The sequence below is a fragment of the Kazachstania africana genome, chromosome 7, assembly GCF_000304475.1.
Source record: "Kazachstania africana CBS 2517 chromosome 7, complete genome".
In the NCBI taxonomy this organism is placed as follows: domain Eukaryota; kingdom Fungi; phylum Ascomycota; class Saccharomycetes; order Saccharomycetales; family Saccharomycetaceae; genus Kazachstania; species Kazachstania africana.
Genome location: NC_018946.1, coordinates 468,001 through 494,393, shown reverse-complemented (window position 1 = coordinate 494,393; position 26,393 = coordinate 468,001). Strand labels below are relative to the sequence as shown.

General features: G+C 36.5%; 12 protein-coding genes and 2 non-coding genes across 14 annotated transcripts; 10 read left to right on the top strand and 4 right to left on the bottom strand.

The window, feature by feature from the left end:
* Positions 1 to 39: 39 nt before the first annotated feature.
* IES4 (Ies4p) lies at positions 40 to 306 on the top strand (the record flags this gene model as incomplete). The annotated part of the gene is made up of 1 exon (XM_003958356.1): positions 40 to 306. One exon carries the CDS (start codon positions 40 to 42, stop codon positions 304 to 306), a length of 267 nt encoding a protein of 88 aa, XP_003958405.1.
* Positions 307 to 670: 364 nt separating this feature from the next.
* On the top strand, positions 671 to 2,008 carry SPR1 (glucan 1,3-beta-glucosidase; the record flags this gene model as incomplete). The annotated part of the gene is made up of 1 exon (XM_003958355.1): positions 671 to 2,008. One exon carries the CDS (start codon positions 671 to 673, stop codon positions 2,006 to 2,008), a length of 1,338 nt encoding a protein of 445 aa, XP_003958404.1.
* Positions 2,009 to 2,458: 450 nt separating this feature from the next.
* Positions 2,459 to 7,360, top strand: ULS1 (translocase ULS1; the record flags this gene model as incomplete). The annotated part of the gene is made up of 1 exon (XM_003958354.1): positions 2,459 to 7,360. The coding sequence occupies one exon, from the start codon at positions 2,459 to 2,461 to the stop codon at positions 7,358 to 7,360; it is 4,902 nt and encodes a 1,633-aa protein (XP_003958403.1).
* A 413-nt stretch (positions 7,361 to 7,773) lies between these two features.
* AME1 (Ame1p) lies at positions 7,774 to 8,802 on the bottom strand (the record flags this gene model as incomplete). Its single annotated transcript, XM_003958353.1, has 1 exon — positions 7,774 to 8,802. The coding sequence occupies one exon, from the start codon at positions 8,800 to 8,802 to the stop codon at positions 7,774 to 7,776; it is 1,029 nt and encodes a 342-aa protein (XP_003958402.1).
* A 689-nt stretch (positions 8,803 to 9,491) lies between these two features.
* On the top strand, positions 9,492 to 11,354 carry NGR1 (Ngr1p; the record flags this gene model as incomplete). Its single annotated transcript, XM_003958352.1, has 1 exon — positions 9,492 to 11,354. One exon carries the CDS (start codon positions 9,492 to 9,494, stop codon positions 11,352 to 11,354), a length of 1,863 nt encoding a protein of 620 aa, XP_003958401.1.
* A 205-nt stretch (positions 11,355 to 11,559) lies between these two features.
* On the top strand, positions 11,560 to 12,342 carry MET8 (bifunctional precorrin-2 dehydrogenase/sirohydrochlorin ferrochelatase MET8; the record flags this gene model as incomplete). The annotated part of the gene is made up of 1 exon (XM_003958351.1): positions 11,560 to 12,342. The coding sequence occupies one exon, from the start codon at positions 11,560 to 11,562 to the stop codon at positions 12,340 to 12,342; it is 783 nt and encodes a 260-aa protein (XP_003958400.1).
* Positions 12,343 to 12,814: 472 nt separating this feature from the next.
* On the top strand, positions 12,815 to 14,185 carry SDS24 (Sds24p; the record flags this gene model as incomplete). Its single annotated transcript, XM_003958350.1, has 1 exon — positions 12,815 to 14,185. One exon carries the CDS (start codon positions 12,815 to 12,817, stop codon positions 14,183 to 14,185), a length of 1,371 nt encoding a protein of 456 aa, XP_003958399.1.
* A 962-nt stretch (positions 14,186 to 15,147) lies between these two features.
* On the top strand, positions 15,148 to 15,219 carry KAFR0Gtrna17R. The gene has a single exon. It is a non-coding gene; the product is annotated as a tRNA-Arg (tRNA).
* Positions 15,220 to 15,238: 19 nt separating this feature from the next.
* On the top strand, positions 15,239 to 15,310 carry KAFR0Gtrna12D. The gene has a single exon. It is a non-coding gene; the product is annotated as a tRNA-Asp (tRNA).
* Positions 15,311 to 15,792: 482 nt separating this feature from the next.
* Positions 15,793 to 17,319, top strand: HPC2 (Hpc2p; the record flags this gene model as incomplete). Its single annotated transcript, XM_003958349.1, has 1 exon — positions 15,793 to 17,319. One exon carries the CDS (start codon positions 15,793 to 15,795, stop codon positions 17,317 to 17,319), a length of 1,527 nt encoding a protein of 508 aa, XP_003958398.1.
* Positions 17,320 to 17,385: 66 nt separating this feature from the next.
* Positions 17,386 to 19,323, bottom strand: YBP1 (Ybp1p; the record flags this gene model as incomplete). The annotated part of the gene is made up of 1 exon (XM_003958348.1): positions 17,386 to 19,323. The coding sequence occupies one exon, from the start codon at positions 19,321 to 19,323 to the stop codon at positions 17,386 to 17,388; it is 1,938 nt and encodes a 645-aa protein (XP_003958397.1).
* Positions 19,324 to 19,561: 238 nt separating this feature from the next.
* ATG12 (Atg12p) lies at positions 19,562 to 20,140 on the top strand (the record flags this gene model as incomplete). The annotated part of the gene is made up of 1 exon (XM_003958347.1): positions 19,562 to 20,140. One exon carries the CDS (start codon positions 19,562 to 19,564, stop codon positions 20,138 to 20,140), a length of 579 nt encoding a protein of 192 aa, XP_003958396.1.
* Positions 20,141 to 20,275: 135 nt separating this feature from the next.
* PYC2 (pyruvate carboxylase 2) lies at positions 20,276 to 23,794 on the bottom strand (the record flags this gene model as incomplete). The annotated part of the gene is made up of 1 exon (XM_003958346.1): positions 20,276 to 23,794. One exon carries the CDS (start codon positions 23,792 to 23,794, stop codon positions 20,276 to 20,278), a length of 3,519 nt encoding a protein of 1,172 aa, XP_003958395.1.
* An 834-nt stretch (positions 23,795 to 24,628) lies between these two features.
* Positions 24,629 to 26,356, bottom strand: KAFR0G02250 (uncharacterized protein; the record flags this gene model as incomplete). Its single annotated transcript, XM_003958345.1, has 1 exon — positions 24,629 to 26,356. The coding sequence occupies one exon, from the start codon at positions 26,354 to 26,356 to the stop codon at positions 24,629 to 24,631; it is 1,728 nt and encodes a 575-aa protein (XP_003958394.1).
* Between the last annotated feature and the right edge of the window lie 37 nt (positions 26,357 to 26,393).

Below are 26,393 nucleotides of genomic sequence, written 5' to 3'. Positions count from 1 at the left end.
GCGCAATTGAACCAATAGATAATTGTGAGAGTCGCCAATATGAGTGAAGCTAGTGTTACACCGGCACCTGTTAGTGTGAAAAAGCATGAAAGTGAACATAATCAACAAGTGGTTGAAGATCCAGACACTGATAAACTCGTGATTCCTTGGGACAAAGTTGATCAGGAAATTGATGTGAAAAGTTTTACTGGATATACTGTCAAATTAAATGGGTGGATTAGACATGACATTAGAGGTCAAAGAAAGACAGAGATCGATGAAAAAGAAGAAAGTGCAAATGAAGAGCCAGCGGATTTGAAGGAATAAGCTAGTATATTTATTAGAACAAATTGTAAGGAAGAGGCATAGACTTAAAAGGTGTCAGATTTGCACTAAAGGCTATCATGCTCTAATATTCAACATTCATATTATGATGTCAAACAAATTTGTTTAGTACCATTTTCTTACAAATTGATCAAACATCTCGATCTATATCGTTAGATAATGCAAATGGAAGAGCCTCATTTTCGTTAGGGAGCTTCAATTTTACTATAGAGTAGATATTTTGTTTGTGTCAATCATGCTGCTTTGCACTTTATATATATAGCACATTTTGGTGACAGTAAGTAATTTTAACAAGAAAAAATGTCAAGTATTTGAACCACACAAAGCAGAGAGCTATCAAGACCAAATGCTACGTAATATTCAGCTGCTATTTTTTGCTTTGTCATTATGCCTTTATAGTGTAAGGGCTAATGTAATTCCTATGAAAACTTCCAACTCTGTGCAGTTTCAAATGAAGAAAAGGTACTTAGATTATGATAGGCTAGCGGAGCCTATACGCGGAGTAAATATTGGAGGGTGGTTGGTTCTCGAGCCGTATATCACCCCATCCTTATTTGAAGTGTTTCGCACTAATACTGAAAATGATAACGGTATTCCAGTTGATGAATACCACTACTGCCAAATGTTAGGTTATGACGAGGCCAGAAGAAGATTGATTGCTCATTGGGATTCCTTTTACACAGAACAAGATTTTGCAGCTATTGCACGTCAAGGCTTTAATCTTGTTAGGATTCCAGTAGGTTATTGGGCCTTCAAACTTTTGGATAATGATCCTTATGTAACAGGATTACAAGAGTCGTACCTTGATAGAGCAATTGGATGGGCATCAAAATACAACTTGAAAGTATGGATTGATTTACATGGTGCTGCGGGATCACAGAATGGGTTCGATAATTCAGGATTGAGAGACTGGTTAGCATTCTTGGAGGATAGGAATCTGAAACTCACATTAGACTCATTATATTATATCCTGGAAAAATATTCCCGAAATGAATATCTAAACACTGTAGTTGGTATTGAACTATTAAATGAGCCATTAGGTCCAGCTATAGATATGGGTAAATACAAAAACGATTATGTCATGCCAGCATACCGTTATTTGAGAGATACTCTACAAAGAAATCAAATTATTGTCCTACAGGACGCTTTCCAACCTCCTAACTATTGGGATAATTTTTTGACGTTGGACCAAGGCTTTTGGGGTGTTGCCGTTGATCATCATCATTATACAGTCTTTTCCCCCGGTGAATTGGACCGTCCAGTCGATCAGAAAATTCGTACTGCTTGTCAATGGGGATATGATGTCGTAAATGAATATCACTGGAGCATAGGAGGAGAATTTTCTGCAGCATTAGACGACTGTGCCAAGTGGTTAAACGGTGTAGGCGTTGGTGCACGCTACGATGGAACTTTCTTTAGAGATAAGAACATTCCAAGCGATTTCAGGTTAGGATCTTGTAATGGTAACGACAATATTGACACATGGTCGAATGAAAAGAGGGAAAATACGAGAAAATTTGTTGAGGCACAACTAGATGCTTTCGAAATGAGAGAAGGATGGATAATGTGGTGCTATAAAACTGAGAGCGCTATCGAATGGAGCGTTCAGAAACTGATTGAGCACGGAATGTTCCCGCAACCTATCCAGCACAGGAAGTATCCAAATCAATGCAAACTAAATTGAGATAACTTAACTTTATGTAAGTGATATTTATAATAAAATCAAAAGTCTTTCTTAATCGACCTTCTTTTCTATTCCTGTTTTTCCTACTGATTATATACATAATTAACTCATAGCAATGATCCACGTAAGCGACAGTCACATCAGATGTTATTTGTGACGCTGTCGGTAAGTCTTTACTGAGTTAATATTTATTAATATGACGCAAGAAGTTCTATATTTTGACAACATTGATCTCGCATTTCTTCGGAAGAATACGTAAATGGGAAATCTTCCAAAGCGCAATAAATCATCTTTAAAGTGGTTTATTATTGAAGGCTGTAAGATACTTATTTGTGTTTTCCAGATCGATAGCTGAGGGTTAGTCAAAGTATGGGTAACGATCCAACCATAGATTTAACTTTGAATGACTCCGATGAAGGTGAGGACCAGTTCGCTAGCTCTTTTCATTCAATGAAGAATGAAAGCAGTTTCAAGTCTAATAATTCAGGTTATGTAGATGGCAATCATGTTGTAGAAACACCATCAACCGAGAAAACTCATCTACCCACTTCCTTTAGCAATAGAGAGAAGATTGATGAGTTAAAGAAATTGCGGCTTCAAAGGGCTCATCAAAGAGGTAACTCTAAAGGATTAGACTACAGCCGTCGAGGTGGTCGAATAGTAAACGACGATACTGATAGCCAGGATGAGCATGAACTTGACGAAAATCCATTTTTCTTTTATAGTTCTGCTTCTAGTGATAGCGATCCCGGTTCTCAAATTGACAGTGATGAAGAGAATGATAAAGAAGAACAGAATATAATTCCTACTCCAGACAGCCATGGCACTTATGGGGTTCAAAAGCCCGCACACAGTGACCCAGACAGTTTTGAAAAAGTGGACACTACAATAGAGTCACCTTTAGATGAAAGTTTCTTTAAGGAATGTACTAAGCAAAGTCCTGTCTTAGATCAAGAGAGCAATAATACAAACAATGGGATATTGACTGATGATGAACTCTCACTTGAGTATTCTCCTGTTGCTGACCCTATACCAGCGCATACATTGTCTCCAATACGTAATGAAGATGAGGGTAGTGACTTTGATGAATTTGATGAAATGAATAATTCAGATAATTCCCCCAAAGACTCGAAATTTACTAACGAAACTGAATCTAAATTGCCAACAGAAGCGGAAAGCCTTCGATTGGTAGAAAGCCATAATGAATTAGAAAACAAACCAATAGATGTAGTCCAAGAAAAGCCGATACATCATCCTCATCCTGTATCGCCTCATACTGAGCATCTGGATTCATTTGCTAACACTAATACTAGTGATAGAGGCATGAAACCTTCAAACCCTGAAAATGATAGCCATCATATCAATCCTGTAGATTCAAAGGAAAATAGCGTTCCGACTGAAAAAGCAGAAGGTCTCTCTACACCATCTTTTCCAATAGACTCGAACCGGAGTAGTTCAGTGGTTCCATTGAGGCGAACACTCAGGTTACCAACATTAGCATCACCAAATCATCAATCATCATCTTTTTCATCTGTTACTCACCAATTGTCGCCTCCTTTACAAAGAAGAGAAACATTCATCATTGAAAGTGATGATGAGGATGAAGATAAGAAGAATTTGAAAAGAAAATCAAATAATGAGGATACAAAGGATATTAGAATGGCTAAGAAGCAAGTAGTATCGCCACGAGTGCCAATTACATCGTCTGATAGCAATATCATTGTCTTGACAGATGAGGAAGATGAAAATGACAGTTCTCTCATAGAAACTAAAACTGAGCAAGCTGCATTTAATCCGCAGTCGGTTAAGGCCGAACCTGCTGAAGCAAAAACTAGCTCAAAAATGGAAGATCATAAACCTACTTTATTAGATGCACAACAGCATTACGTACAATTAACGAAAAACTTAGAAACTGAAGAGAGGGAGCTCAGACTTACATCGGAGTCCCTGCAAGCTACAAATGCAATATTACATAAAAAATTAATAAAACGAGAAGAAGATGTCTCCAGAGCACATTCTAAGTTGTTGTTGTTTCAAACTTCAATGCAAAATAGACAACCAACTAGTACACAAAAAATATTAGCTGAAGAGGCACAAAGGAATTTAACAAAGGCAAAACAAAAGAAAATAATTACTGAGAAAAAACTAACCGCTTTGTTGATTAAACTAAACGATCATCAATCACACTATGAGAATTTTATGAGAGATAGGGATACTAAGATAAACCAAGCTAAAAATGAGTTGATTTTAATCGAACGGGATACGCAAGCAAAAGAAGTTGTGGAAAAAAGAAACAAGCTAATTCAAGAGCAGGATAGGTTGCATGCAATGTTGAAGGAAGGTGACTTGACGCTCGAAACGCATCATAAATTGGTGCAAGATATCAAAAGACAATTAGACATGTTGAGCGCTCAAAATTTGCCAAAGCCTGGAGTGCAAGATCCTGCGCTTCAAAATCGATCACCACCCTTCACAGAAAAAGAGCCTGATTTGTTTGAGAACTCCATTAAAACTGCAAAGGATCTGTTAGCAAAAAATACCACTCGTACAGAAATGACAAAGCGTATGTTGTATGGTCATCTTGATAGGTTGCTAAAATATAAGCAAAATTTTGAACACGGTAGGAATTGTCCGCAGTTTATGATGAACGAATGTAGAGATTCAGCAGAATTACTTTTCTCCAATGGTGTAAAGATGCCAGTTGTCTTTGAAACACTGGAAGATTACGGAATTACTTTTAGAGATAGATCTATCTTAAAAATTCATAAAAGGGATCAATTTTTCAAGACGTTAGAAGTGGCTAAGGATTTGTTTTCAAAATCAAGCAGAAGCAGTGATGTAAAATCAGCTGTAGTTAAGATCTTAGACTACTTTGCCATTCTTAGAAAAGATATTGATGTCGGGATTCCACCGAGTTATGAAGAAAAGATTAAAGCAAGTCAGGCAGTTCTATTATTGAAAAAACATGGATTAAAGATGGAAAAGCTATATGAAAATTTGAAACGCTACAAAATTGCAACAACCCCAGAAGAATTTGCTGTTTTAAAACAATCACTCGTACCGAATACCAATTTTAATACCTTCGATTCCTATAGGGATCAACATAAGATGAAATGGCAATTAAATAAGAATGTCCACAATTCAATGCATCATGTTCCATCTCCTTCACCAAATTCGTCTTCCATTTTTGATGAGACTGGACTTGCAAATATCCATAATATAAGTGATCAGGAGCATATACGTGAATTGTTAATGAATGTTAAGCAAACTGAATCGGAAACTGAGGGTGAAGTTTTAACGCCGGAACAAATGACAGTCAATTTGTTGAAGCATCAAAGGATAGGTCTGAAATGGCTTTTGAATGTTGAGAGCTCTAAGAAAAAAGGTGGTTTGTTAGCTGATGATATGGGGCTCGGGAAAACGGTGCAAGCAATTGCTCTTATGTTAGCTAATCGCTCTAAGGATAAAAAGAAGAAAACTAACCTGATTGTGGCACCCGTTGCTGTTTTGAGAGTGTGGCAAGGTGAAATAGAAACAAAGATCAAGAAGGAGGCAAAATTCACAAGTTTCATCTATGGATCTGGTAATGCCAAAACATGGAAGGAGATTGCAAAGTACGACGTTGTCCTCGTATCTTATCAAACGTTGGCGAATGAGCTTAAAAAGCACTGGCCAGCAAAATTGAGTGATGATCAGAAACAGTTGGCAGTGGTCCCTCAGATATCAGCAATGAATTCATTGAAAGAATCAAATGAATACTGGTCCCCCTTTTATTATAATGAATCTACTTTTTATAGAGTTATTCTAGATGAAGGCCAAAATATTAAGAATAAAAACACTAAAGCAGCTAAAGCGTGTTGTACTGTGGATGCAGATTACCGCTGGATTTTATCTGGTACGCCGATCCAAAACAATATGAATGAATTATATTCCTTAATTAGATTTTTAAGAATACCACCTTATCATAGAGAAGAAAGATTCAACGCTGATATCGGTAGACCTTTCGGTAATAATAAAAGAGTTGAATACGATCTTGAAGATAGGAAAAGGGCGATTAAAAAAGTTCAAGTTTTATTAAGGGCAATTATGTTGCGTCGTAATAAAACAGATAAAATTGACGGTAGACCACTTCTTGAATTGCCACCTAAAAACGTCAACGTCGAACAAGCCATGTTGACTGGTGATGAGCTTGAATTTTATGAGGAGCTGGAAAGTAAAAATAAAAAGTTAGCTAAAAAATTGTTAGATAGAAAAGTCAAGGGTGCTTATTCCAGTGTTTTGACATTGCTCTTACGTTTAAGACAAGCATGTTGCCATTCTGAACTGGTGGTTATCGGTGAAAATAACATCAATAATACAAAGGTAGCTAATGGTAAAAATTTTCACAATGACTGGCTAAGACTTTACAATGTTATAAAAAGAGTTACTCAAAATGCACAAGATTCAGTATTGAATAATTTAGATTCAATGACATGCGTTTGGTGTCTTGAACAACTTGAACTTGAGAGCACTGTTGTTCTCAGTGGTTGTGGGCACTTGCTTTGTGATGCATGTGTTGAACCATTTTTGGATCAAGCATCAGCATCAGCATCAAACCACGCTAGAAGTGGTGGCAATGGTTCCACATATGTTCCTTGTAATGAGTGTAATAAGTTAACCAACGACAAAGAGATTGTTTCTTATAGATTATATGATCAAGTTATAAATCAAAATTTCACAACAGCTCAGCTATATGAAGAATATGAAAAAGAAATGGAGCGTCAGAAATTGAATAGGAGAAATGGGTACGTTCCAGATTTCACGAAATTGGAACCATCAACAAAAATGGTCCAATGTTTCGACGTGATAAAGAAAGTGTTTGATAATTCAGAAAGCGAAAAAATTATTATCTTCTCTCAATTTACTACATTTTTTGAGTTATTTGAACATTTTTTAAAAAGAGAAATGGATGTTCCATATTTGAAATATGTTGGTAGTATGAATGCGCACCAGAGATCAGAAGTCATAAATGAATTTTACAGAAATAAAAATACCAGAATCCTGTTGATTTCAATGAAAGCTGGTAATTCAGGTCTAACTTTGACATGTGCCAACCACGTTGTTATAGTTGATCCATTTTGGAATCCATATGTGGAAGAGCAAGCGCAGGACCGTGTTTACAGAATCAGTCAAACTAGAGAGGTCCATGTGCACAAACTTTTCATCAAAAATTCTGTTGAGGATAGAATTGAAGAGTTACAAAACAGGAAAAGAGCTATGGTAGATGCTGCGATGGATCCAAGTAAGATTAAAGAGATTAATAGGTTAGGTGCCCGTGAATTGGGCTTCTTATTCGGTTTGAATTCGCTGTAGCTATTGAAAATGGACGTAAGCGAGTTCAATGTTGTTATCTCAAATATTATTGTTATTATTCTTAGAAAACTTGTACTAATTATTCATATTTTTTATTTTAATGTATTATATATTATAGATTTTCAAGCCACCTCCAAGTAAACTCAGTAAAGAACTTGGTCCTGAGTTATCTTGAAGAGGAGACATTGTTTTAGGCTCCGTATGAAATTGATTTTAACAAACGGGGAAGAGTTAAGCCTAATAATTTTTCGATGTATAGTATGAAATGAAACAAAATATATGATTTATCAGGTTGTTAATTTGTGAGCTTACTAGACACATGAACAGTATAAGAAAAAGAAAGTAGAATATAATTTTTATCTATAAAAAGTATTTAACGTAACGGTCATTAAAATGGAATAAATTGAGTAAGATTATTTGATAGAGTTCAATTTCTGGTTCGCATCGGTAAGTTTATTCAATATACCATTGTATGGGTTGGTAAGTTGAATAAAAGTGTCAAGTTTCGCATTGGTAGTGTTTTGTAAATTTATTTTATTCTCATTTTCTTGGTCTATCTCATCATTTTCCAATGCGTTATTTAATTTGTTCAAATTTTCATTTAATGTTAATCTTTCCATTAATTTTGATTGCTCCAATTTTGAGTTGAACCAATTATCGCTTGATGTGACCTCGTTAATTAGTGATTTTAGTTCAATAAGATCTAAAGTTAAAGTTTTCCTTCTTTTACGTAATTTTGCCAGTTGTGCAAGCAATTTATTGTTTGCGATATTGATATCCTTTATATCATTCAAGTCATCAGAAAGATTTTTCTTAAAAGTTTCAAATATTTTGAGATCCAATTTATACATCATTTTCTTAATTTGATTATTATCCGCTATGTGTTTGAAATCACTTATAGCTTTGTGAACTAATTTTTTATCTATAACGTTTTGGAATACTCTATCGACGGATTCTATCGATCGTATAAAATTGTTTGTAACTCTTAATTGTTTGTCTTTGAGACCAGTAAAATCAAATTGCGGTAGTACGAGGGCCTCGTGTTGTTTCTCATGGTGTATGTCACTCTGCGTGTCGTAATCCTCCTCGTCAATATCATAGTTTCTTGTGAGTTCGACGTTATACATGTCTTCGAATTCTGAGGACCTCTTGACTCTTTTCTGCTGTGTGTATGGACCATCAAAACTGTCTGCTACGCTTCGTTTCCTACTTTCTGGCTCCTCATTATGGAACTCATCCGGATTTCCGAAGTCATCATGGAATTCATTATCCACTGGCGCATTTTCTCCATCGTAAGAGTGTCTAGAGGTCCTAGAATTGTCCTCAGTATCGGACAGATCAATTCTCAAAGGGGTTCTAATAACCAAAATATTATCCTCATCGACAGTCTTTCTCAAGTTGGACCCCCTCTGTCTATAGAGTAGTTTCGTGTCTCTATCCATGGCCTATCTATCTAGTGTGTATCGTGATCACAATGTCCTGTAGACGTTTACTGTTAATCGACAGTCAACACCAAAGTTTTGATGCATCGATATGTTTATTTATATTTTTTTCTCGAGTAGAATAAATGAGTACTCACAAATTTCTGGAATCCGAAAATCATAGAAACATCACCACACCACATACAGCTCACATAAGACATGTCAATAAATTGAAAGAAACCATCCAATATGAAAGCATCTCATGCTGCTGCTTCCCACTGCAATGGACATTCACCAGAATGGATCCGACTGGGATCAAATTGATGGTCCAATCGAAGAAAGACCAGGTTATTCAGGCATGTGACAGCGTGAACTTTTTCGATGCGTGAAGCGTCACAGTTTCTTTTTATTAGAAGAACGACGACGACGAATTCATCCTTAATTGAGTGTCACAGTTAAGGTAAGCTAGTGAAAGGTCTGAATATTCTGAAATAAACGGGAGTGTGAGAGGGCTTTGGTTGGAAGAGACTACTTGCATGTCAAAAAAACATTTTAACGAGGACTTGAGTGTCAAAGCCAATTTTTTTAAATTCACAACGATTGCAATTATATCACAGTTTGTTTGTCGTCAGTGTGTCTGTCATTAAATTAGTACACTTGTGTACACGAGAAAGTATAGATCACAGTTACAAAAGGTATAGCAGTTCGGTATGTCTGAAAGTTCAACGGTTCCCTTTGACAATAGGTACGGTGACAAGTGTGAGCCAGAGGTTCCATTGCCACCTTTTGCTACAGTAAGTACGTCGGATGAGCCACCACGGACTCTTTGGATGGGGGACTTGGACCCTACATTCGATGAACTTACGATAAAAGAAATTTGGAAAAGACTAGGTAAAAACGTATCTATTAAGCTTGTTAGAGCCAAGAAGAACCTACTAATTCCCTGTAGTTCATTTACCAACAATAGTGGTGGAAATTCAAAAAATGAAACTGAAGAAAGTTCTATTACTATCAATGGTATTTCCTTTATAGACCCAATGACTACACAATTACACCATGCTGGTTATTGTTTCATTGAATTTGATTCATTGAAAGATGCACAGTTTGGACTTTCGTTGAATTCAAAACCAATACCAAATTTCAAATCAATTTCTACAGAGTTGGAAACAAATCCATCGGGACAGAGAACGTTTAGATTGAATTGGGCCTCAGGCGCAACGTTACAAAGTTCAATTCCAACAACTCCAGAATATTCACTGTTTGTTGGGGATTTGTCACCAATGACAACAGAAGCTGACTTATTAAAATTGTTTCAAAAGACTTTCAAGTCAGTCAAAACCGTTAGAGTGATGACTGATCCCATCACTGGTGAGTCCAGATGTTTTGGATTTATCAGGCTTAGTGATGAATTTGAAAGAGAAGAAGCCTTGGATAAGATGAATGGTACCCTCCTACATGGGAGACAGCTAAGGGTTGCATTAGCTAATCCAAGGAATGCCAATTTGCAAGAACAGGCACCCTCACAAGTTGTGGAAGACAAAAAGAAACATAATGAGCCATTACTATTGGAAACAGCTAAGAAATTATTCAGCAAAGAATTACTAAAAAATAGCTCGTCAAATGTTAATGATGTGAAATCGAACGAAGATCATAGTGACAATGATCCAACTAATACCACTGTATTTGTCGGCAATTTGAATTGTAAGATCACTGAAGATGAATTACAAAAAGTCTTTGAGCCCTTTGGTGCAATTGAAAAAGTGAAGATTCCGCCAGGTAAGAAATGTGGGTTTGTTAAGTTTTGTAATAAGATAGATGCAGAAGCTTCAATGTATGGATTACAAGGTTATTTTGTTGCAGGGTCGCCAATTAGAATTTCTTGGGGTCGCTCTCGCAATAGTAACAGCAGTGGCAGTGCTAATGCTATTAATCGCCCCAGTGAAAGCTCTTTTATGAATGAAAACAGTCAAAGTGATAGCAGTACTTATAATTTGAAATACAACCCTGTAATATGGGAAAACAAAGTATGGACAGAGGAAGTGCCAGCAGTGCCAAATTATGAGCAAATTAGAAATCCTCAATTCTTGATGAGTCAGAAACAAACCGTACAAGCGACGACTCATGAACCAAATTATTATTCCACTCAACAAAAGATGTACCAACAAGTTCCTAGACAGCATCCAGAGCCGAATATTACAGCTTTATACCAACAACAATATCAGCGTCACAATTCAATGCCAACGACAGGGTACCAGGGACAGTTAATGTCAAATCAAGATCGAGGGTTCTTACTCACTCATCAGCGGGCAGAGGAATCGAATATGCCAATAGTGTCGGAGAGACAACTTCCCCCTTTCAATAATCAGCAACAAAATCTAGAGTCAAGACGAGCAACGTTAGTTCATCCACATAGTTTCAACGACGCAATGACAACAGGTGCGCATCGTGACAGTAACGCCATCCCCAGACAATCTAGGCAGTTATTCGAAGTAAACCCGTTTACCTCGGGAGATTTATCCTTCTTCAAGACCTCAACTAATCAAAATACAGACATTTACCATAACCAAATATAAAGACTATACTAATAATATACATATATATTCGTTTTAAATGGTTTATTATTTCACGTGATCTTCTATTTTTCTTTTCACACCCAGCGAAAAAAAAGCGTAGAAGTGTGAAAGTCCGCTGCTGTTGCTTTCGATGAGCCCATATATATAGAAAGAGACAGAATGTTTATTTGGGGCAGTGGCATGTTGAGAAGGGTATGGTTAAACAATGGTCCAATCACTGCAATTAGCCCATCGGTTGGAAGATCTCAATGTGTTGCTTATTGGTGCCGGTAAAATTGCGTCGACGAGATTTCCCAAATTGCTACCCACGGGATGTAAACTTACCGTAGTAGCGAGAGAGATCGATGAGACATTTTATGAGAGTTTTGTATCTGGTCAGTTAGAGGGTACCAATGAAGGATGGTCTTCTGCGAAGCAAGAAATTTACAGAATAGTGCGAGATGAATTCAAGACAGAATATTTAGAGCTTGAAAACTATTGGCATATAATATTAGTTTGCATTTCTGATATTGGAAGGTCTGAGTCGATTTATTCCGAGTGTATCTTAAAATACGGTGAATCGCAATTGATTAATGTAGCCGATGTACCAAAATTTTGTAATTTTTATTTTGGATCTAATTTGAATCTGGCGGATGATAAATTACAAATATTGGTTAGTTCGAATGGTGCAAGCCCCAGATTTACCGCATTAGTGAGAAATGAAATTGCCAAGACATTTGATGATGATTTGGAATTAAGTATCGCAATGACAAAATTGAAGGAACTAAGAAGCGAAATTAGGAGATTGACCAATGCCAGTCGTGAGAAAACGGATATTCAGTTTCGTATGGAATGGGTGAGACGATGCACAGATATTTATGGTTTACGATACTGTCATCTTTTAGACGTCGAGTCATTACTCGAACTTTTCTCTGAAATGTACAGCAATCGGAGTTTAACTTTCCCGCCAAAGGACGAGATGCTCACTAAGTATCTTTCAGTCAATTGAGGAAAACTCCACAGAATAAGACCTGGTAGAGGGGTGTCATTTCTTCGCTTCTTATACCATTTTGTGTCACTGTGACGCTGACCGGGACATAACCTGCGCACATTGAAAGGAATCTCTGCACATACGGGAAACTGACGATACGTATATAGAATCAATTAATAAATAAATAAATAAATCAATCAATCAATCAATCAGTCACGTATGCGATGCGGTTCTTGACAGCATCTCTTCTGCTAGTGAGGGTAACATCTTGAGTCATCGTCGGGTAACCTGAAATGTGCGAGCTTTAAATTTTTCATTATACCTCCACATTTTCAAAATTGGATATTCGACAACCCCTTTAAATGGAAAAAAATTTACTATAAAAACGCTTTAAAGTCTATGGTGTTAAAACATCTTATTGCTATTGATCATACAGATCTATTTGCACTTGATCAATTGATTTGATCCTCCCTGCTTCCTAATATATACCATGGCTCATAATAATAATAACTTTGCGTCAAGCAATAGTAGCACCTCTTCAAGACATACTTCCGTCGTAGAAATGTTATCATCACCCAATATGCATTCTGAAACGCATGGTGATGATACTAAATTGTCTTCAGTTCCCATGGATACAACACCGTCTGAAAGAATTAATATTGTGCACGAATCCCAATGGCAACATATAAAGTTGTCTCAAATTATCGAATCAAACAAATTGGTATTCGTCAATAGCTCAGTCTCCGTTGAAGAAGCTTTTAATACTCTAATGAAAAATCGTTTAAGATCTGTTCCTGTGGAAAATGAGCCAAATGATATGAATTGTGTCACTTTTGATTTTAATGACTTAAACGCATATTTATTACTGGTATTAAATAAAATAACGGTCAATAATGAAAAAGTCACTAAAGATTGTCAAAACGGTAAACCCGTTCCAGTTGGTGAAATTGTTAAATTGACTCCAAAAACTCCCTTTTATAAATTACCCGAAACAGATAACTTATCGACGGTTATGAGTATATTAGGTTCCGGGGTTCATAGAGTGGCAGTTACAGATGAAAAAATGACGAAAGTTGAAGGTATACTGACTCAACGTCGCCTGATCAAATATATTTGGGATAATGCAAGAATTTTTAGTGATCTAGAACCACTTTTTAATATGTCATTAAAAGATCTTAAAATTGGTGTATTAAATTCTTCTTCAAAACCAACTTCAAGACAATCTCGTGTTATCTCCATTAATGGTGATGAACCATTGATAATGGCTTTACATAAAATGTTTGTTGAAGGTATTTCTTCAATTGCTGTGGTTGATAATCAATACAATTTGATTGGTAATATTTCAGTAACAGACGTCAAACATGTAACAAGAACTTCTCAGTATCCTTTATTACATAAAAATTGTAGGCATTTCATCTCAGTTGTATTAAATTCGAGAGGTTTAGAAACTGGTAAAGATTCATTCCCAATTTTCCACGTTTATCCAACATCTTCACTGGCAAGAACGATAGCAAAATTAGTAGCAACAAGATCTCATAGATTGTGGATTGTGCAACCACCAGAATCATCTTCAACTAATACTATCCCAACCGCAACTTCAACTTCTTCTTCTATTCACACACCATCTCATTCACATTCTCCATCACCACTAATGACCGCAATCGATGATAAAAAGTTAAGTATACCAACTACTCCCAACCTTTTCGAAAAAGAGTATAGAACTGGTAAATTAATTGGTGTCGTTTCATTATCTGATATAATCAACCTTTTTTCAAGAAAAAATAATCACGATAATCATAATGAAAGTATGGATACGGATCCACAAAGTGCAAGAAAACAAAGGGGAAGTATGAGCCATTAAGATTGGGATAAGTTGAAGAAAAACAGATACTTTTTTTTGGACTTTACTATTTGATGCACCACTTCTTACGTGCAGCATTATTGCCTCTATATAAATATGTAATTTTTGTCCCGGTACAATTTTACAACTTTGATGATCAACATTTGATTGAACAAACATTATAAGACTTTCCTCGTAAAATAATATTTTATTTCCTATATTGTATCTCTTTGCATTTTATGTATGAGAGCAGATATTAGTTGTTAGTACTTATGACAACAAGAGCTGTTTATGTATCAGGTTATCGTGAATGGTTCGACATCTGCCTTCTGTCTAGTCATCAAATTATTAGTTTACATTTTTACTATCATGTTTGATTATTAAGTAGCCTGTCATCCGGATGTTACATATGACAACTAAATATAAAAAAATAATGTTTAGCTGTTTATCGAGAATTTGGTAATCCGAACTCATCTTCCACTCAATATGACGCCTTTGTATTTATAAGACTAGTAAGTGACGTAAAGGAAGACTAGGCTTTGTCTCATGTAAATCAATCCCGTTGTTATTGTCTACGTTGTTATGGATCAGTCAATTCAGTAAATTAATTCTTGATAATCAGTGGTTATACCGAATAATGCACTGGTTATATGTAAAATAAATCATAACATAAACAATGTACAATGAGACCGGGTTTCATCGAACTCTAGTCTTCATCTGACTATATATACTCTCTCCAACACCTTTTGACTTGTAATAACTAACATGTTCTAGGTTCCCATTTTTAATATTATGTGATAAAATTATTTTCAAACATTCTAAATCTGTCACTCTAATTACCAGAACATTGAAAATTTACTATCATCTCAGTTCTAGCAGGATGCTGTTGGCCATATCATCAAGCTAAGCTCACGTGATAATGCGGCTAAAAAATATTTACATAATCAAGCCTACTTAAACTAACCAAAAAAATCAGAAATTGAGCTCGCGTGGCGTAATGGCAACGCGTCTGACTTCTAATCAGAAGATTCTGGGTTCGACCCCCAGCGTGAGTGCTCTCTTTCTTCTTAAAAATCCGCGATAGTTTAATGGTGAGAATGGGCGCTTGTCGCGTGCCAGATCGGGGTTCAATTCCCCGTCGCGGAGATTTTTTTTGGAATATATAAATAACCCTCTTTTGTTATTTCCTTTCAACTGCAGCAGCAGTTTATATTATAATTAAAGTTTATCAGCACACTTTGCGATCCTGTTTAGGCGCCTCTTCACATTCTTTCTTAACTTTACCAGCTGTTTCACTATTCAATATCAATATTTGGAACTATCAGATAGTTGACGGGACACTGAAAAAAAAAAAGAGATACATAGATCCAAAACGCATGATTGAAGAAGTTTACTAACATCAGATAAAAAAATACAGCATCTGAAATTACAATGTGTGACACTCCAACCGACCAAGAAGGTATGTACTAACATTATTTGTCTCAAAAACGAACCCTCCATCTTTTTATTAACATTTTTTTTGCATTTTCATCTTTTCATTTATAGTGATTGTTATTGATGATATTGACGGTACCGATAATCATACAACAAAGGAAAAGCCAGTGAATATAGCTGGCTCATTACAAAAGATGAGTCCCACTGTTGACACCACTTTATCTCCTTCAGTGGTTTCAGCTGATACATCTACAGTGGGGGAGGGCGCAATCAATGATATGAAAAGAACTATGGAGGAAAAAGAACAAGAAGATGATTCTAATGGTGCCAAGAGACCAAAGAAAGGGATTTCAGGCATGCTATCCCCTCTTTTAAATTCCAACAAAAACACGATGTCTCGCTCTTCACCTTCAAGTTCTTCCTCATCATCTGCTTCAAAACGTATACCCAACATCGCAGAAGAACTAGCCATGAATAGAAACCACGTTAAGGGCTCATCTCCGTCTCCAACTTCTGCAGCAACTGCCAACTCTACAAATACTTCCAAGACAACAACAGAAAACTCAAAAAAGACTACATCACAAACATCTACGAGTTCTACCCCCGCCACAGCGGCAGTTAAACGTACTACTAAACCCAAACCAAGAGCCAGAGCGAAGCCAAAAGATAAAGATACAACAGCTTCTAATACAAAACAAAAGACTTTGCTTCCGAAGTCAAAGAAGGTTGACACTATTCCAGCGGATAATTCTACAGTGGTGGAACCAGAGGCTAAAATGAAGCAAGTGAAGATAGCATCTTTACTCACTTCTCCAAATACTGATAACATTCCTTCAACAAGTTCAACCAAAACAATAGACTCCGTATCAACCACTGCAGCCAATACAAACGTTACGCTTAAGACAGAGACTCCTCTATTGAAAACTGAACCAACGTTGAAAAAAACACAAAGTAACTTATCAAGTAATAAAAAGGGACCCTCTTCTATAACACCTGCGGCAAAAGCCAAAAAATCAAAATCTACAGGCGTAGTGACAACGTCATCATCATCATTATCCAACTCGACAGAACCTAAGAAAAAATCTAATGTAAACTCAAATAAGAAGAAATCCGAACAACCTAACGCTGAACAGAATCTTTTAAAACAAGAGCAAGAAAAGAAAAAAATTGCTTTAATAGCACCACCAAGCATAGAAGAACCTACGGTACTTAAAAAATCTAGCGACTCGAATTCCAAAATATCAGTAATTAATATTCCACTCTATTCAACAACTTCAAATGATTATCTTGATGAGAATGGTACTGTTACATTTAATCTTTTTAAAATATTGACTGAAAATAAAGAAAATGATGAGAAATCAAAGAAACAAAAGCGTAAGAAATTGATTGATGAAACGACAAACGACAATGACAATGATAATATAGAATCTACTGATGAAGATGATGAACTAGATGAAGACAATGATGAGGAGGTTGATCTAGATGCGGAGGAAAACAAAATACCAAAGAAAAAATCACACCCAATGAAAGGTAAAAGCTTGATTGGTAAGTACGATTTTGAAGATCCATTTATTGATGATTCAGAATTGTTATGGGAGGAACAAAGAGCGTCTACAAAAGATGGATTCTTTGTATATTTTGGTCCTTTAATCGAGAAGGGTACATACGCTAGCTTTGAACGTGCCAATGGTACTATGAAAAAGGGTGGTATTAGAAAATAAAATAGAATTCCCTTCCAAATATATAGAAATTAGTACTGTATTTATTCATAGCCTAATTAAGTTTATTTATTTACTTAATTTTTGCAATTTTTCCATATCTCCATCACTTAACTTTATACTTTTCAACTTCGATTTGAAATCTTCAATTGACTTAACTTTCAATTTGTTATGTTCTAACAGTGAAGAGAAAAACCCTAGATAATTGGATACTAAATTGATATCTGTTTGTTTTGCTGTGGTTGCATTGGCATTCTCAATAGCTGTAATCGCCAATTTCTGAACTTGCAATACCTTTTCATTATCAAGATTTATGAAGCTTCTACTCTCCTTTGAGTTTGAAATGGTCAAATTAGATAATTTTGAGGTTAGTTCATTCACAGCATGATCAAATGGACATTTATTCAAAATCAAATCCTTAAATATCACAAGCATATATGATTTGCCGTGTGGAAATGGGAATGATTCCAAGGTGTCTACAATAAACTCGAAAGCACTTTCCTCTGGTAAGAGACATAGAATACGTGTAATCAAGGTAAATGTCATCATCCTTAGTCTGTCATTACCTTCGTTACAGTTTCTCAACAATAATGTCTTCAAAAGGGTGTGTACTATGAATGATTGAAGTTGAGAAAGCTGTTTTCTTAGTGTATCAATGGAATTCTGGGTGAGACTTACCCACAGCCAAAAACGAGCTGATGATTCAACTGTTTTATTTTTCAAGTTCTTTGGAACAAAGAAATATGGTGTGACAAATCGTAAGTATAAGAATATCGAATCTTCAATCGGTAGTTCCTTAATTAATGGTTCCTTATATTCGGAGTAATAGAACGTTGCTAAAGCTAAAACTCCCGCAGGATCCAATTGAACGTCCATTTCATGTGCTAATTTTTGTACTTGATAAGTGTATGATAGTTTAAAGACAGCTTGTCCTATCACTTGTTTGGCTTCCTTATTTGTAACTTCACTTTCCTTTGGTAACGCGTGATAAATTCTCTTAGATTCTTTAATACAATTGGTAAATTCACTTTCTATATCAATATCAAATGCTAAAGAAAGATTGAATAATCTTGACTGCAAAGCAATCAAGTCAGTGTAAAATTTGGAATTTTCGATTGAGTTTGTCTTAGTAATGGCAGCAAAATATTCAGGCTCCGCCCTAACATTGACATCCTTGGTACATTCACCTGCAGCAAAAGTACATAACCTACGGAGTAATTTATTTTGCAAAATTGTTTCGTCTTCAGAAAGTCTTTCTATCTCTTCCTTTGAAAGCTTACTATTCTTTAGGGCGTCTTCAGGAAGTTCAGGTGGCTCATAACTTCTACAAATGTTATAGACACGACGCAATAACACGTTTGGATCATCAATGGATGACCCATTATTGGTAATGAAACTTTCTATTGCCGAAACTGCAACACCCAAATACTTCGATGGATACAAAGTAGAGAGCCTCTTCATTGAAGTTGAAATTAACTCAAAGAGGATATGCATCTTGATACCAATGAAAAAGTCAGCTGGTTCTCTCTCAAGAACGTGTTCTGATAAATCAGCATTAGGATCGGCAATGGCATCATCCTCACGATCTTTCTCAGTCTTCGTTTTCTCAGCATCCCTTGCAGCTTTATCTTCTTCTTCAAAAGTAAGGTTACTCAATAGTTCACATGCTGTCAAAAGAACTTGCTTTGGATTACCATGCAATGCCACAACATTGAAGCATCTCATAACATGAGGGATAATGGGACTCGAACGCAACGGTTGACTTACATTGATATTCCTGGGGTCCAAGAACGTCATAAGCTCACCACATAGATCCCAACCAATCTTTTCCACCACAACAGGGTTCCTCTCCAACTCTTCCAGCAACGTAATGATGAATTGACGTTTTTCAAGTCTCCTACAATTCTCATTTACTTGCTCCGACAGAATGCCAATCGTAGTCAATAACTCGACTGGATCCTCCTTCTGTGTCTTGAAAGCGTCCACCAAATCCTCACAAAACTGCATATTAGCCTACTCGTCTTATACTAATCGTTATTATTAGTCTTCTATTAGATTATAAATGCATTCATTAAAAACACTTTTTCTGGTAAATCGCATTACTTTAGAAAGCACGAACTTGTAATATCAAGATACTTGGACATATATATTAATATATATAAGCGTTTCATCTGATAGAAAACACACTTTAATATATATTAACTCGGAATAGTCAGGGCAAGAGAGTGATGTTGAGATGAGTAGAATGATTCAGAGTGAAAGTGACTCTGACACTACGGAAAATGACAGTTCAGTACAATCCAGTGAGGCCTCTTTAAGAAATATCGGTGGTATTCCAGCAAGACCCACCCTTAACGTTTTATCAGATAATGAAATATCTCACTCATTCTTACTTCAAAATAGATTGCATGACGTTAATAGAAGATTGTCACAGTTGGGACTAGTGAGTGAAGACGATAGTGACGATAATAAGCACAGCCCTTACATGCGAAGTTCACAATATATACGGAAGGTGACTCCTAAAGAAGCAGTTCCACAGTCTCAATACAAAAGAGTCGAACAAGTGTCTAAGATTCAGATTAAATTTCAGCCTATTGGCTCTATTCCGTCATTAAGACCATCTATATGTAAGATTTCTTACAATCAATCCTTTTCCATGGTTATCATGTTCTTGAAAAAGAAGTTGAACGTCGAAAATGTTTATTGCTATGTGAATAGCTCATTTGCTCCAAGTCCCCAGCAGATTGTTGGCGACCTCTGGACTCAATTTAAAGTGAACAACGAATTGATCGTTAACTATTGTGCGTCAGTAGCCTTCGGTTAATTATATCTTTTCGTCACATACATATTTCATCTTCCATGCATCTTCTCTTTTTAACATTCGTTCTCGAATTATACTTTCCATATATATAGATATATACAATCATAGTAATAAAGATAAGCTCTTTAATTCAAATGTTTAGATTGGTTCCTCTAGGACGACTAATAAATCAGAGGCCTCCACATTTTCACTTTCTTTCGTCAAGACTTCTTTAACTTGACCATCTGATGGTGAAGAAATAACCATTTCCATCTTCATTGCACTTAAAACAGCAATAGGTTCTCCCTTCTTGACTAATGAACCCTTGTGCACTTTGACTTCAACAACAACACCGGCCATAGGTGCACCAATTTGTAATGGATTATGTGTATCAGCCTTTGGCTTTGCGACCGATGCAATCTTCTGTGATCTGTCGTGGACACGGATCTTTCTTAATTCACCATTCAATTCAAAGTAAACTTCTTTGATGCCTGTTTCCTTATGTAAATCACCAATTGCCAGTAGTTTCATAATCAAAATTTTACCTTGTTCAATACTAACTTCAATTTCTTCATCAACAACAGGTGGAGCTAAAAAGTTTTTTGTTGGTAAAACCGATAAGTCACCATATTCTTCTCTGACCTTTTGAAAATCTTCATAGACCTTTGGATACATATTATACGATGCAACATCACATTCGTCAACATCGCCGAATCTTTCAGTCAAGTTGTTTCTAATTTCTTCTAAATCAAATGGCTGTAACTCTAAACCAGGACGACCATTTAACTTTCTTCTTTTGTTCTTCAGTATATCTGATCTTAGTGGCTCTGGGAACCCACCATATGGTTGACCCATTAAACCTTCAAAGAAGTCCATAACGGAATCTGGGAAATCTAATGAAGAGGCAAGACGTTTAACATCTTCTGAAGTTAACTTGTTTGTCACCATGAACTGTGCCAAATCACCAACAACCTTTGATGTAGGTGTGACTTTAACGATATCTCCTAAGAGAAGATTTGCTTCAGTATAAGCTCTCTTGGTTTCTATCCATTGTTCACCAAGGCCTAGTTGTTGAGCTTGGAAGAGTAAGTTAGTTAACTGACCACCTGGAATTTCATGTTGATAAACTTCTGGATCAGGGCCCTTCAAATCAGTGCCAAAACATGAGTATAATAATCTCATTTCAGCCCAATATGCGTCTAATTCACGAACGTATCTTTCATTTATACCAGTATCGACAAGTCCGTCCAATGAAGCCAAAAGGGCATTGATAGAAGGCTGAGAGGTTAGACCAGACATTGAGTTAGTGGCAACATCAACTACATCCGCACCCGCTATCGCACATTCAGCCATGGAAGCAACTGCAGTACCGGCAGAGTCATGAGTATGGACGTGAATGGGTAAATCTGGATACTTCTCCCTTAAGGAACCAATCAATATTTTGGCAGCAGCGGGTTTCATTGTGCCAGCCATGTCTTTGATACCTAAGATGTGTGTACCCATTTTAACGATTTCATCAACAACTGCTAGGTAATAATCTAGGTTATATTTCTTACCAGGTTGTAACATATCACCCGAATAACAGACAGTAGCTTCAACAACACCACCGGCCTTCTTGACAGCATCAACACCAACCTTTAATTGTTCTAAATCGTTTAGAGCATCAAAAACTCTGAAAATATCAACACCATTTTCTTTAGCTTCTTTTACAAAATGATCAATCGCATTATCTGGAAGTGACGAATAAGCAACACCATTAGCACCACGTAATAACATTTGGAATGGGATATTTGGTACTAATTTCCTTAGTTTTCTCAATCTTTCCCATGGATCTTCATGTAAGAATCTCATAGCAACATCAAAAGTAGCACCACCCCAACATTCTAAGGCAAACGCATTGGAAAGAGCATAAGATGTAGTTGGAGCAATTTGAGCTAAATCGTATGTTCTCACTCTTGTGGCTAGTAAAGATTGATGGGCATCTCTCCATGTAGTATCCATTAATAATGTACCGTTGAAGTTCCTAACTTGTTTCACAAACTCTTCTGGACCATGATCCAAAAGAACTTTTCTCCATCCGCTTGGGGCTGGTGTGTTGATAACATCTATAACTTCGCCCTGATCGTCATGTAAACGTGGAACATCAGGAATCTTGGCTAATTTTGGTAAACCACTTTGTCCCTTGATAGAGGAGCCATTTACCGCGAGATCTGCCAAATAGTGTAATAATTTTTGAGCTCTGTTTTTTGAAGCGACCATTTGGAACAATTGAGGAGTATCATCAATAAAAGTGGTCCAGTAGTCACCTTTAGTAAAAGTAGGATGCGTTAAAAGTGTTAACAAGAATGGAATGTTCGTTTTAACACCTCTAATTCTGAATTCAATCAATGCTCTAATCATTTTACGACGAACAATTTCGTATGTTGAACCAGAACATGAACATTTCACCAACATAGAATCGTAATGTGGGGATATAATCGCACCTGCATATGCATTACCACCATCTAGCCTGACACCATTACCACCAGCAGATCTGTAAACGTCGATTCTACCAGTATCTGGTTGGAAATTTTTGGATGGATCTTCTGTGGTGATACGACATTGTATGGCAAAACCTCTTGTAATGATTCTATCCTGCATCAATCCCAAATCTGTCAAAGATGCACCTGCAGCGATTTGAATTTGAGCAGAAACGATATCGATACCTGTAATTTCTTCAGTTATGGTATGCTCAACTTGAATTCTTGGATTAATTTCGATGAAGTAGTGTCTATTTTGATTGTCCACTAAGAATTCTGCAGTACCTGCATTCTTATATCCGGCTTCTTTAGCTAATTTAACAGCATCAGTTAAGATTGAGTTTCTTATTTCTATTGGTAATGTCTTTGCTGGAGCGACTTCTACAACTTTTTGATGTCTTCTTTGAACTGAACAGTCTCTTTCGAAAAGATGGACCACATTACCATAATTGTCAGCTAATAATTGGACTTCAATGTGTTTTGGTTTATCTAAGAATCTTTCGACGAAACAAGTACCATTACCGAAGGCTGTCTTAGCTTCAGAAGTTGCTCTATGGAAGGCATCAGCCAAATCGTCACCTTCTCTAACGACTCTCATACCTCTACCACCACCACCGAAAGCAGCCTTAATGATGACGGGATAACCGTACTCGGCAACGAATTCCTCAGCTTCTTCAACGGTTTCGATCGGACCGGGGGTACCAGGCACGGTTGGGACATTAGCTCTTGCAGCTAAATGCCTTGCGCTAACTTTATCACCCACGGATTCAATAATTTCTGCTGGTGGGCCAATCCAGGTGATGCCAGCTTTATTGACCTTATCAGCAAATTCTGAATTTTCAGATAAGAAACCATAACCAGGATGAATGAAATCAACGTCATGTTTCTTGGCAATATTGATAATTTCATCAATGGCTAAATAGGCACCAACCGGAGTAAATTGATTCTTTTCACCAATGACGTAAGCTTCATCTGCCTTCAATCTATGAGTTGATAGCCTATCTTCATGAGAATAGATAGCCACAGTTCTCATTGACAATTCATGAGCTGATCTGAAAATTCTAATAGGGATTTCACCTCTGTTAGCTACTAAAATTTTGTTTTTAGAACCCAAGAGACTGAAGTTGTCTCTTAGCCCTGCTATCTGTTTACTTGACATGGCAAAGGGTATATGTTATATTGTTAGTAGGTCTTCGATCCTATGCCTTCAGAAAACTGTTGCTTTGAGTACACTATATTAACGGATAAAGCTTAAAAAATGGATTAACAAAACGCTTTGAAATATATATATATATATATATGTATGCAAGTATTAAAGTGCGTATGAAAAAAGACGTGTTGTAATTTTTTTTCTCTTTCTATGATCTAATTAATAGATAAAAGAGAGATGCCTTCCATTACCTCTGTTGACGTCGAGTCACACTCGTTCGATATGGATTCCTCGAGGAAATGAGATAAGCTTTCCTCGGGCGAACGATTGTCGCTGATAATGAGGGGGCCACACTCTCATTCCATTCACTTGTCACTGATTCTCCGAGTGATAAGCCCGTAGGACTTTTCTCAGTGCCTTTCACAAGGAACCGAATTTTTTTTTTTTTGCCTTAATAGACATGATATTTGCAGGTTACCCTCACGTAGAGTACCGGGTAACATGCTCGGACCCTTCCGAGGTGAAAAATTTTCAGCGACATCGCTGTAAACGAGTTGCGGGTAACAGTTATATTTGCACGTTTTACACCCAGACACATTTTGTGGTCACACTGAAGACACACAAATTCCACCGGAATGTTAGGGTTACCCGTAAGCAGAGGTCACACTGAGACAGCGGTTTCGCTATGGGAAAAGGTCCGAATTAGTTACTCAAAGGAAATCATACGTAATTTTCACACGTGTGGCTGAAACTCCAGCGTAAATCATCTGTGTCAGGTCGAAGAAGCTTATTTCTGTTTTTAAATCTCTATCTATGTATTTATATGCACGTATAAACCATACTTTACGTACATCTCCAATCGCTGATTGGTAATTTTTGCAATTGTTGTGCTTTCTTTTTTAGAAAACCAAAATATAAGATTGTACCAAGTATTATACATATTATGTTTGTGATATAATAACCGTCCTTTAAAATATGCACTTCTCCACCAAGTGTCTTTGTACAAATTTCCATCCCCACATGAACTATCTCGATGGTGTCTTTATCTTTTCCAGTTATGTGGCATTCATATGTGGTTAATTTACTTATCATTGACATGATGAATATTTTAGGCCACGTTCCACCAAGATTACTCAATGTGTTCAGTAATGTCATATACGTACCACCAAGTATAGGATCCGCTATTCTTGTATGAAACGCTGATATGCCGACAAACTGTACTGTAGACATAAATGATCCCAATAAATGTTGGACGATAACCAACAGAAAATAACTAGTTGTAATCTTATTATCCTCTGGATACATCTTCAATACGTAACTTCCTAACATGGCAGCTACTAGCTTCCCCAAGAAACCATACAACCATGGTGTAAGAACACCTGCATCACCAACTAACACAGAAGTTATACGTTTCATAATGTTTTTCTCCAATTGCTTAGCCCGAAGAATAGAACCATGTTGTTCATCCTCCTTTTTTTCGATACCACCGTCAGAACTCCATTTGGCAACATAATACCCAAATATGATTTCAAATGGTACATCAATCAATACTGTAACCGCGAGATCCTCTCTTTTAAACCCCTTTTCTAACAATTTTAAATTTGTTGCACCTTCATTACATTGAAATGCAAGTTTTGAGATCAAATGGATTATCGCCAAAGATTGAACGGATTTCAACTTTAAAGCTTTGATAAAACAACGATAAATATATGTAATATCCTGTGTGTTTTCAGTGTTCAGTTCATTGAAATCATTATATTCGATTATTTCAATCTGTTTCAATTCAAATTCCTTGATTTGATCAATATTAGACGGTAGATGACCATTACTCAGGGTTTGTTCCGTGGCTAAAGGATGCTCTTTTGTGCAAAATATTATGTACACTGTAATTAAAATGTAAATAGTGCCGGCAAATTTCATATATCCGCCAAGACTAACCAAACCATAAGGTTTGTTCACATTTCTAAAATATTTATTCACAAATTCACTAGAATTTAACGATAGAAAGATCGTAAATGATAGAAAATAGCCAATGTTTAAACCTACTGTTTGTGCTGTTGAAGCATATGACAGTGATCTCTTGGATAATATTGTTAATGCCCACCCATCAACTGCAATGTCCTGTGTCGCGCATAAAATCACCAATAACCCGAACCAAAATACAAGTTGTGTTATATTAGTCTTGACATCAGTATCTCTACCATGGAATGGGTTGTCGACACCCTCGAATATGAGATTATTACTAATCCCCCAACCAATAAGCCATAATATTATACCACTGATCAACTGTATCGGTATTATCCAACTTCTTCTTCTACCTATGCGCTTATTATAGAAGGAATCTACAATGGGAGACCATAGGATCTTTAAAGAGTAAGGATATGTAGCCATTGAAAAGAGACCTAATGATGTAAACGACGTTTCCTTAACTAATGATTTTAATAAAAATGGGACTGTTCCGAACGCTAAGCCCACAGGAATTCCTTGAAGGAAATATAAGATCACCAGAAGATAGAACTGAGGTAAATCATGCCTCGACAGTGACTTGCTAACGTTCTTTCCATCCGGCATTGCTTAATTCCGTCACTGTGTTTTCGGCACTTAGATC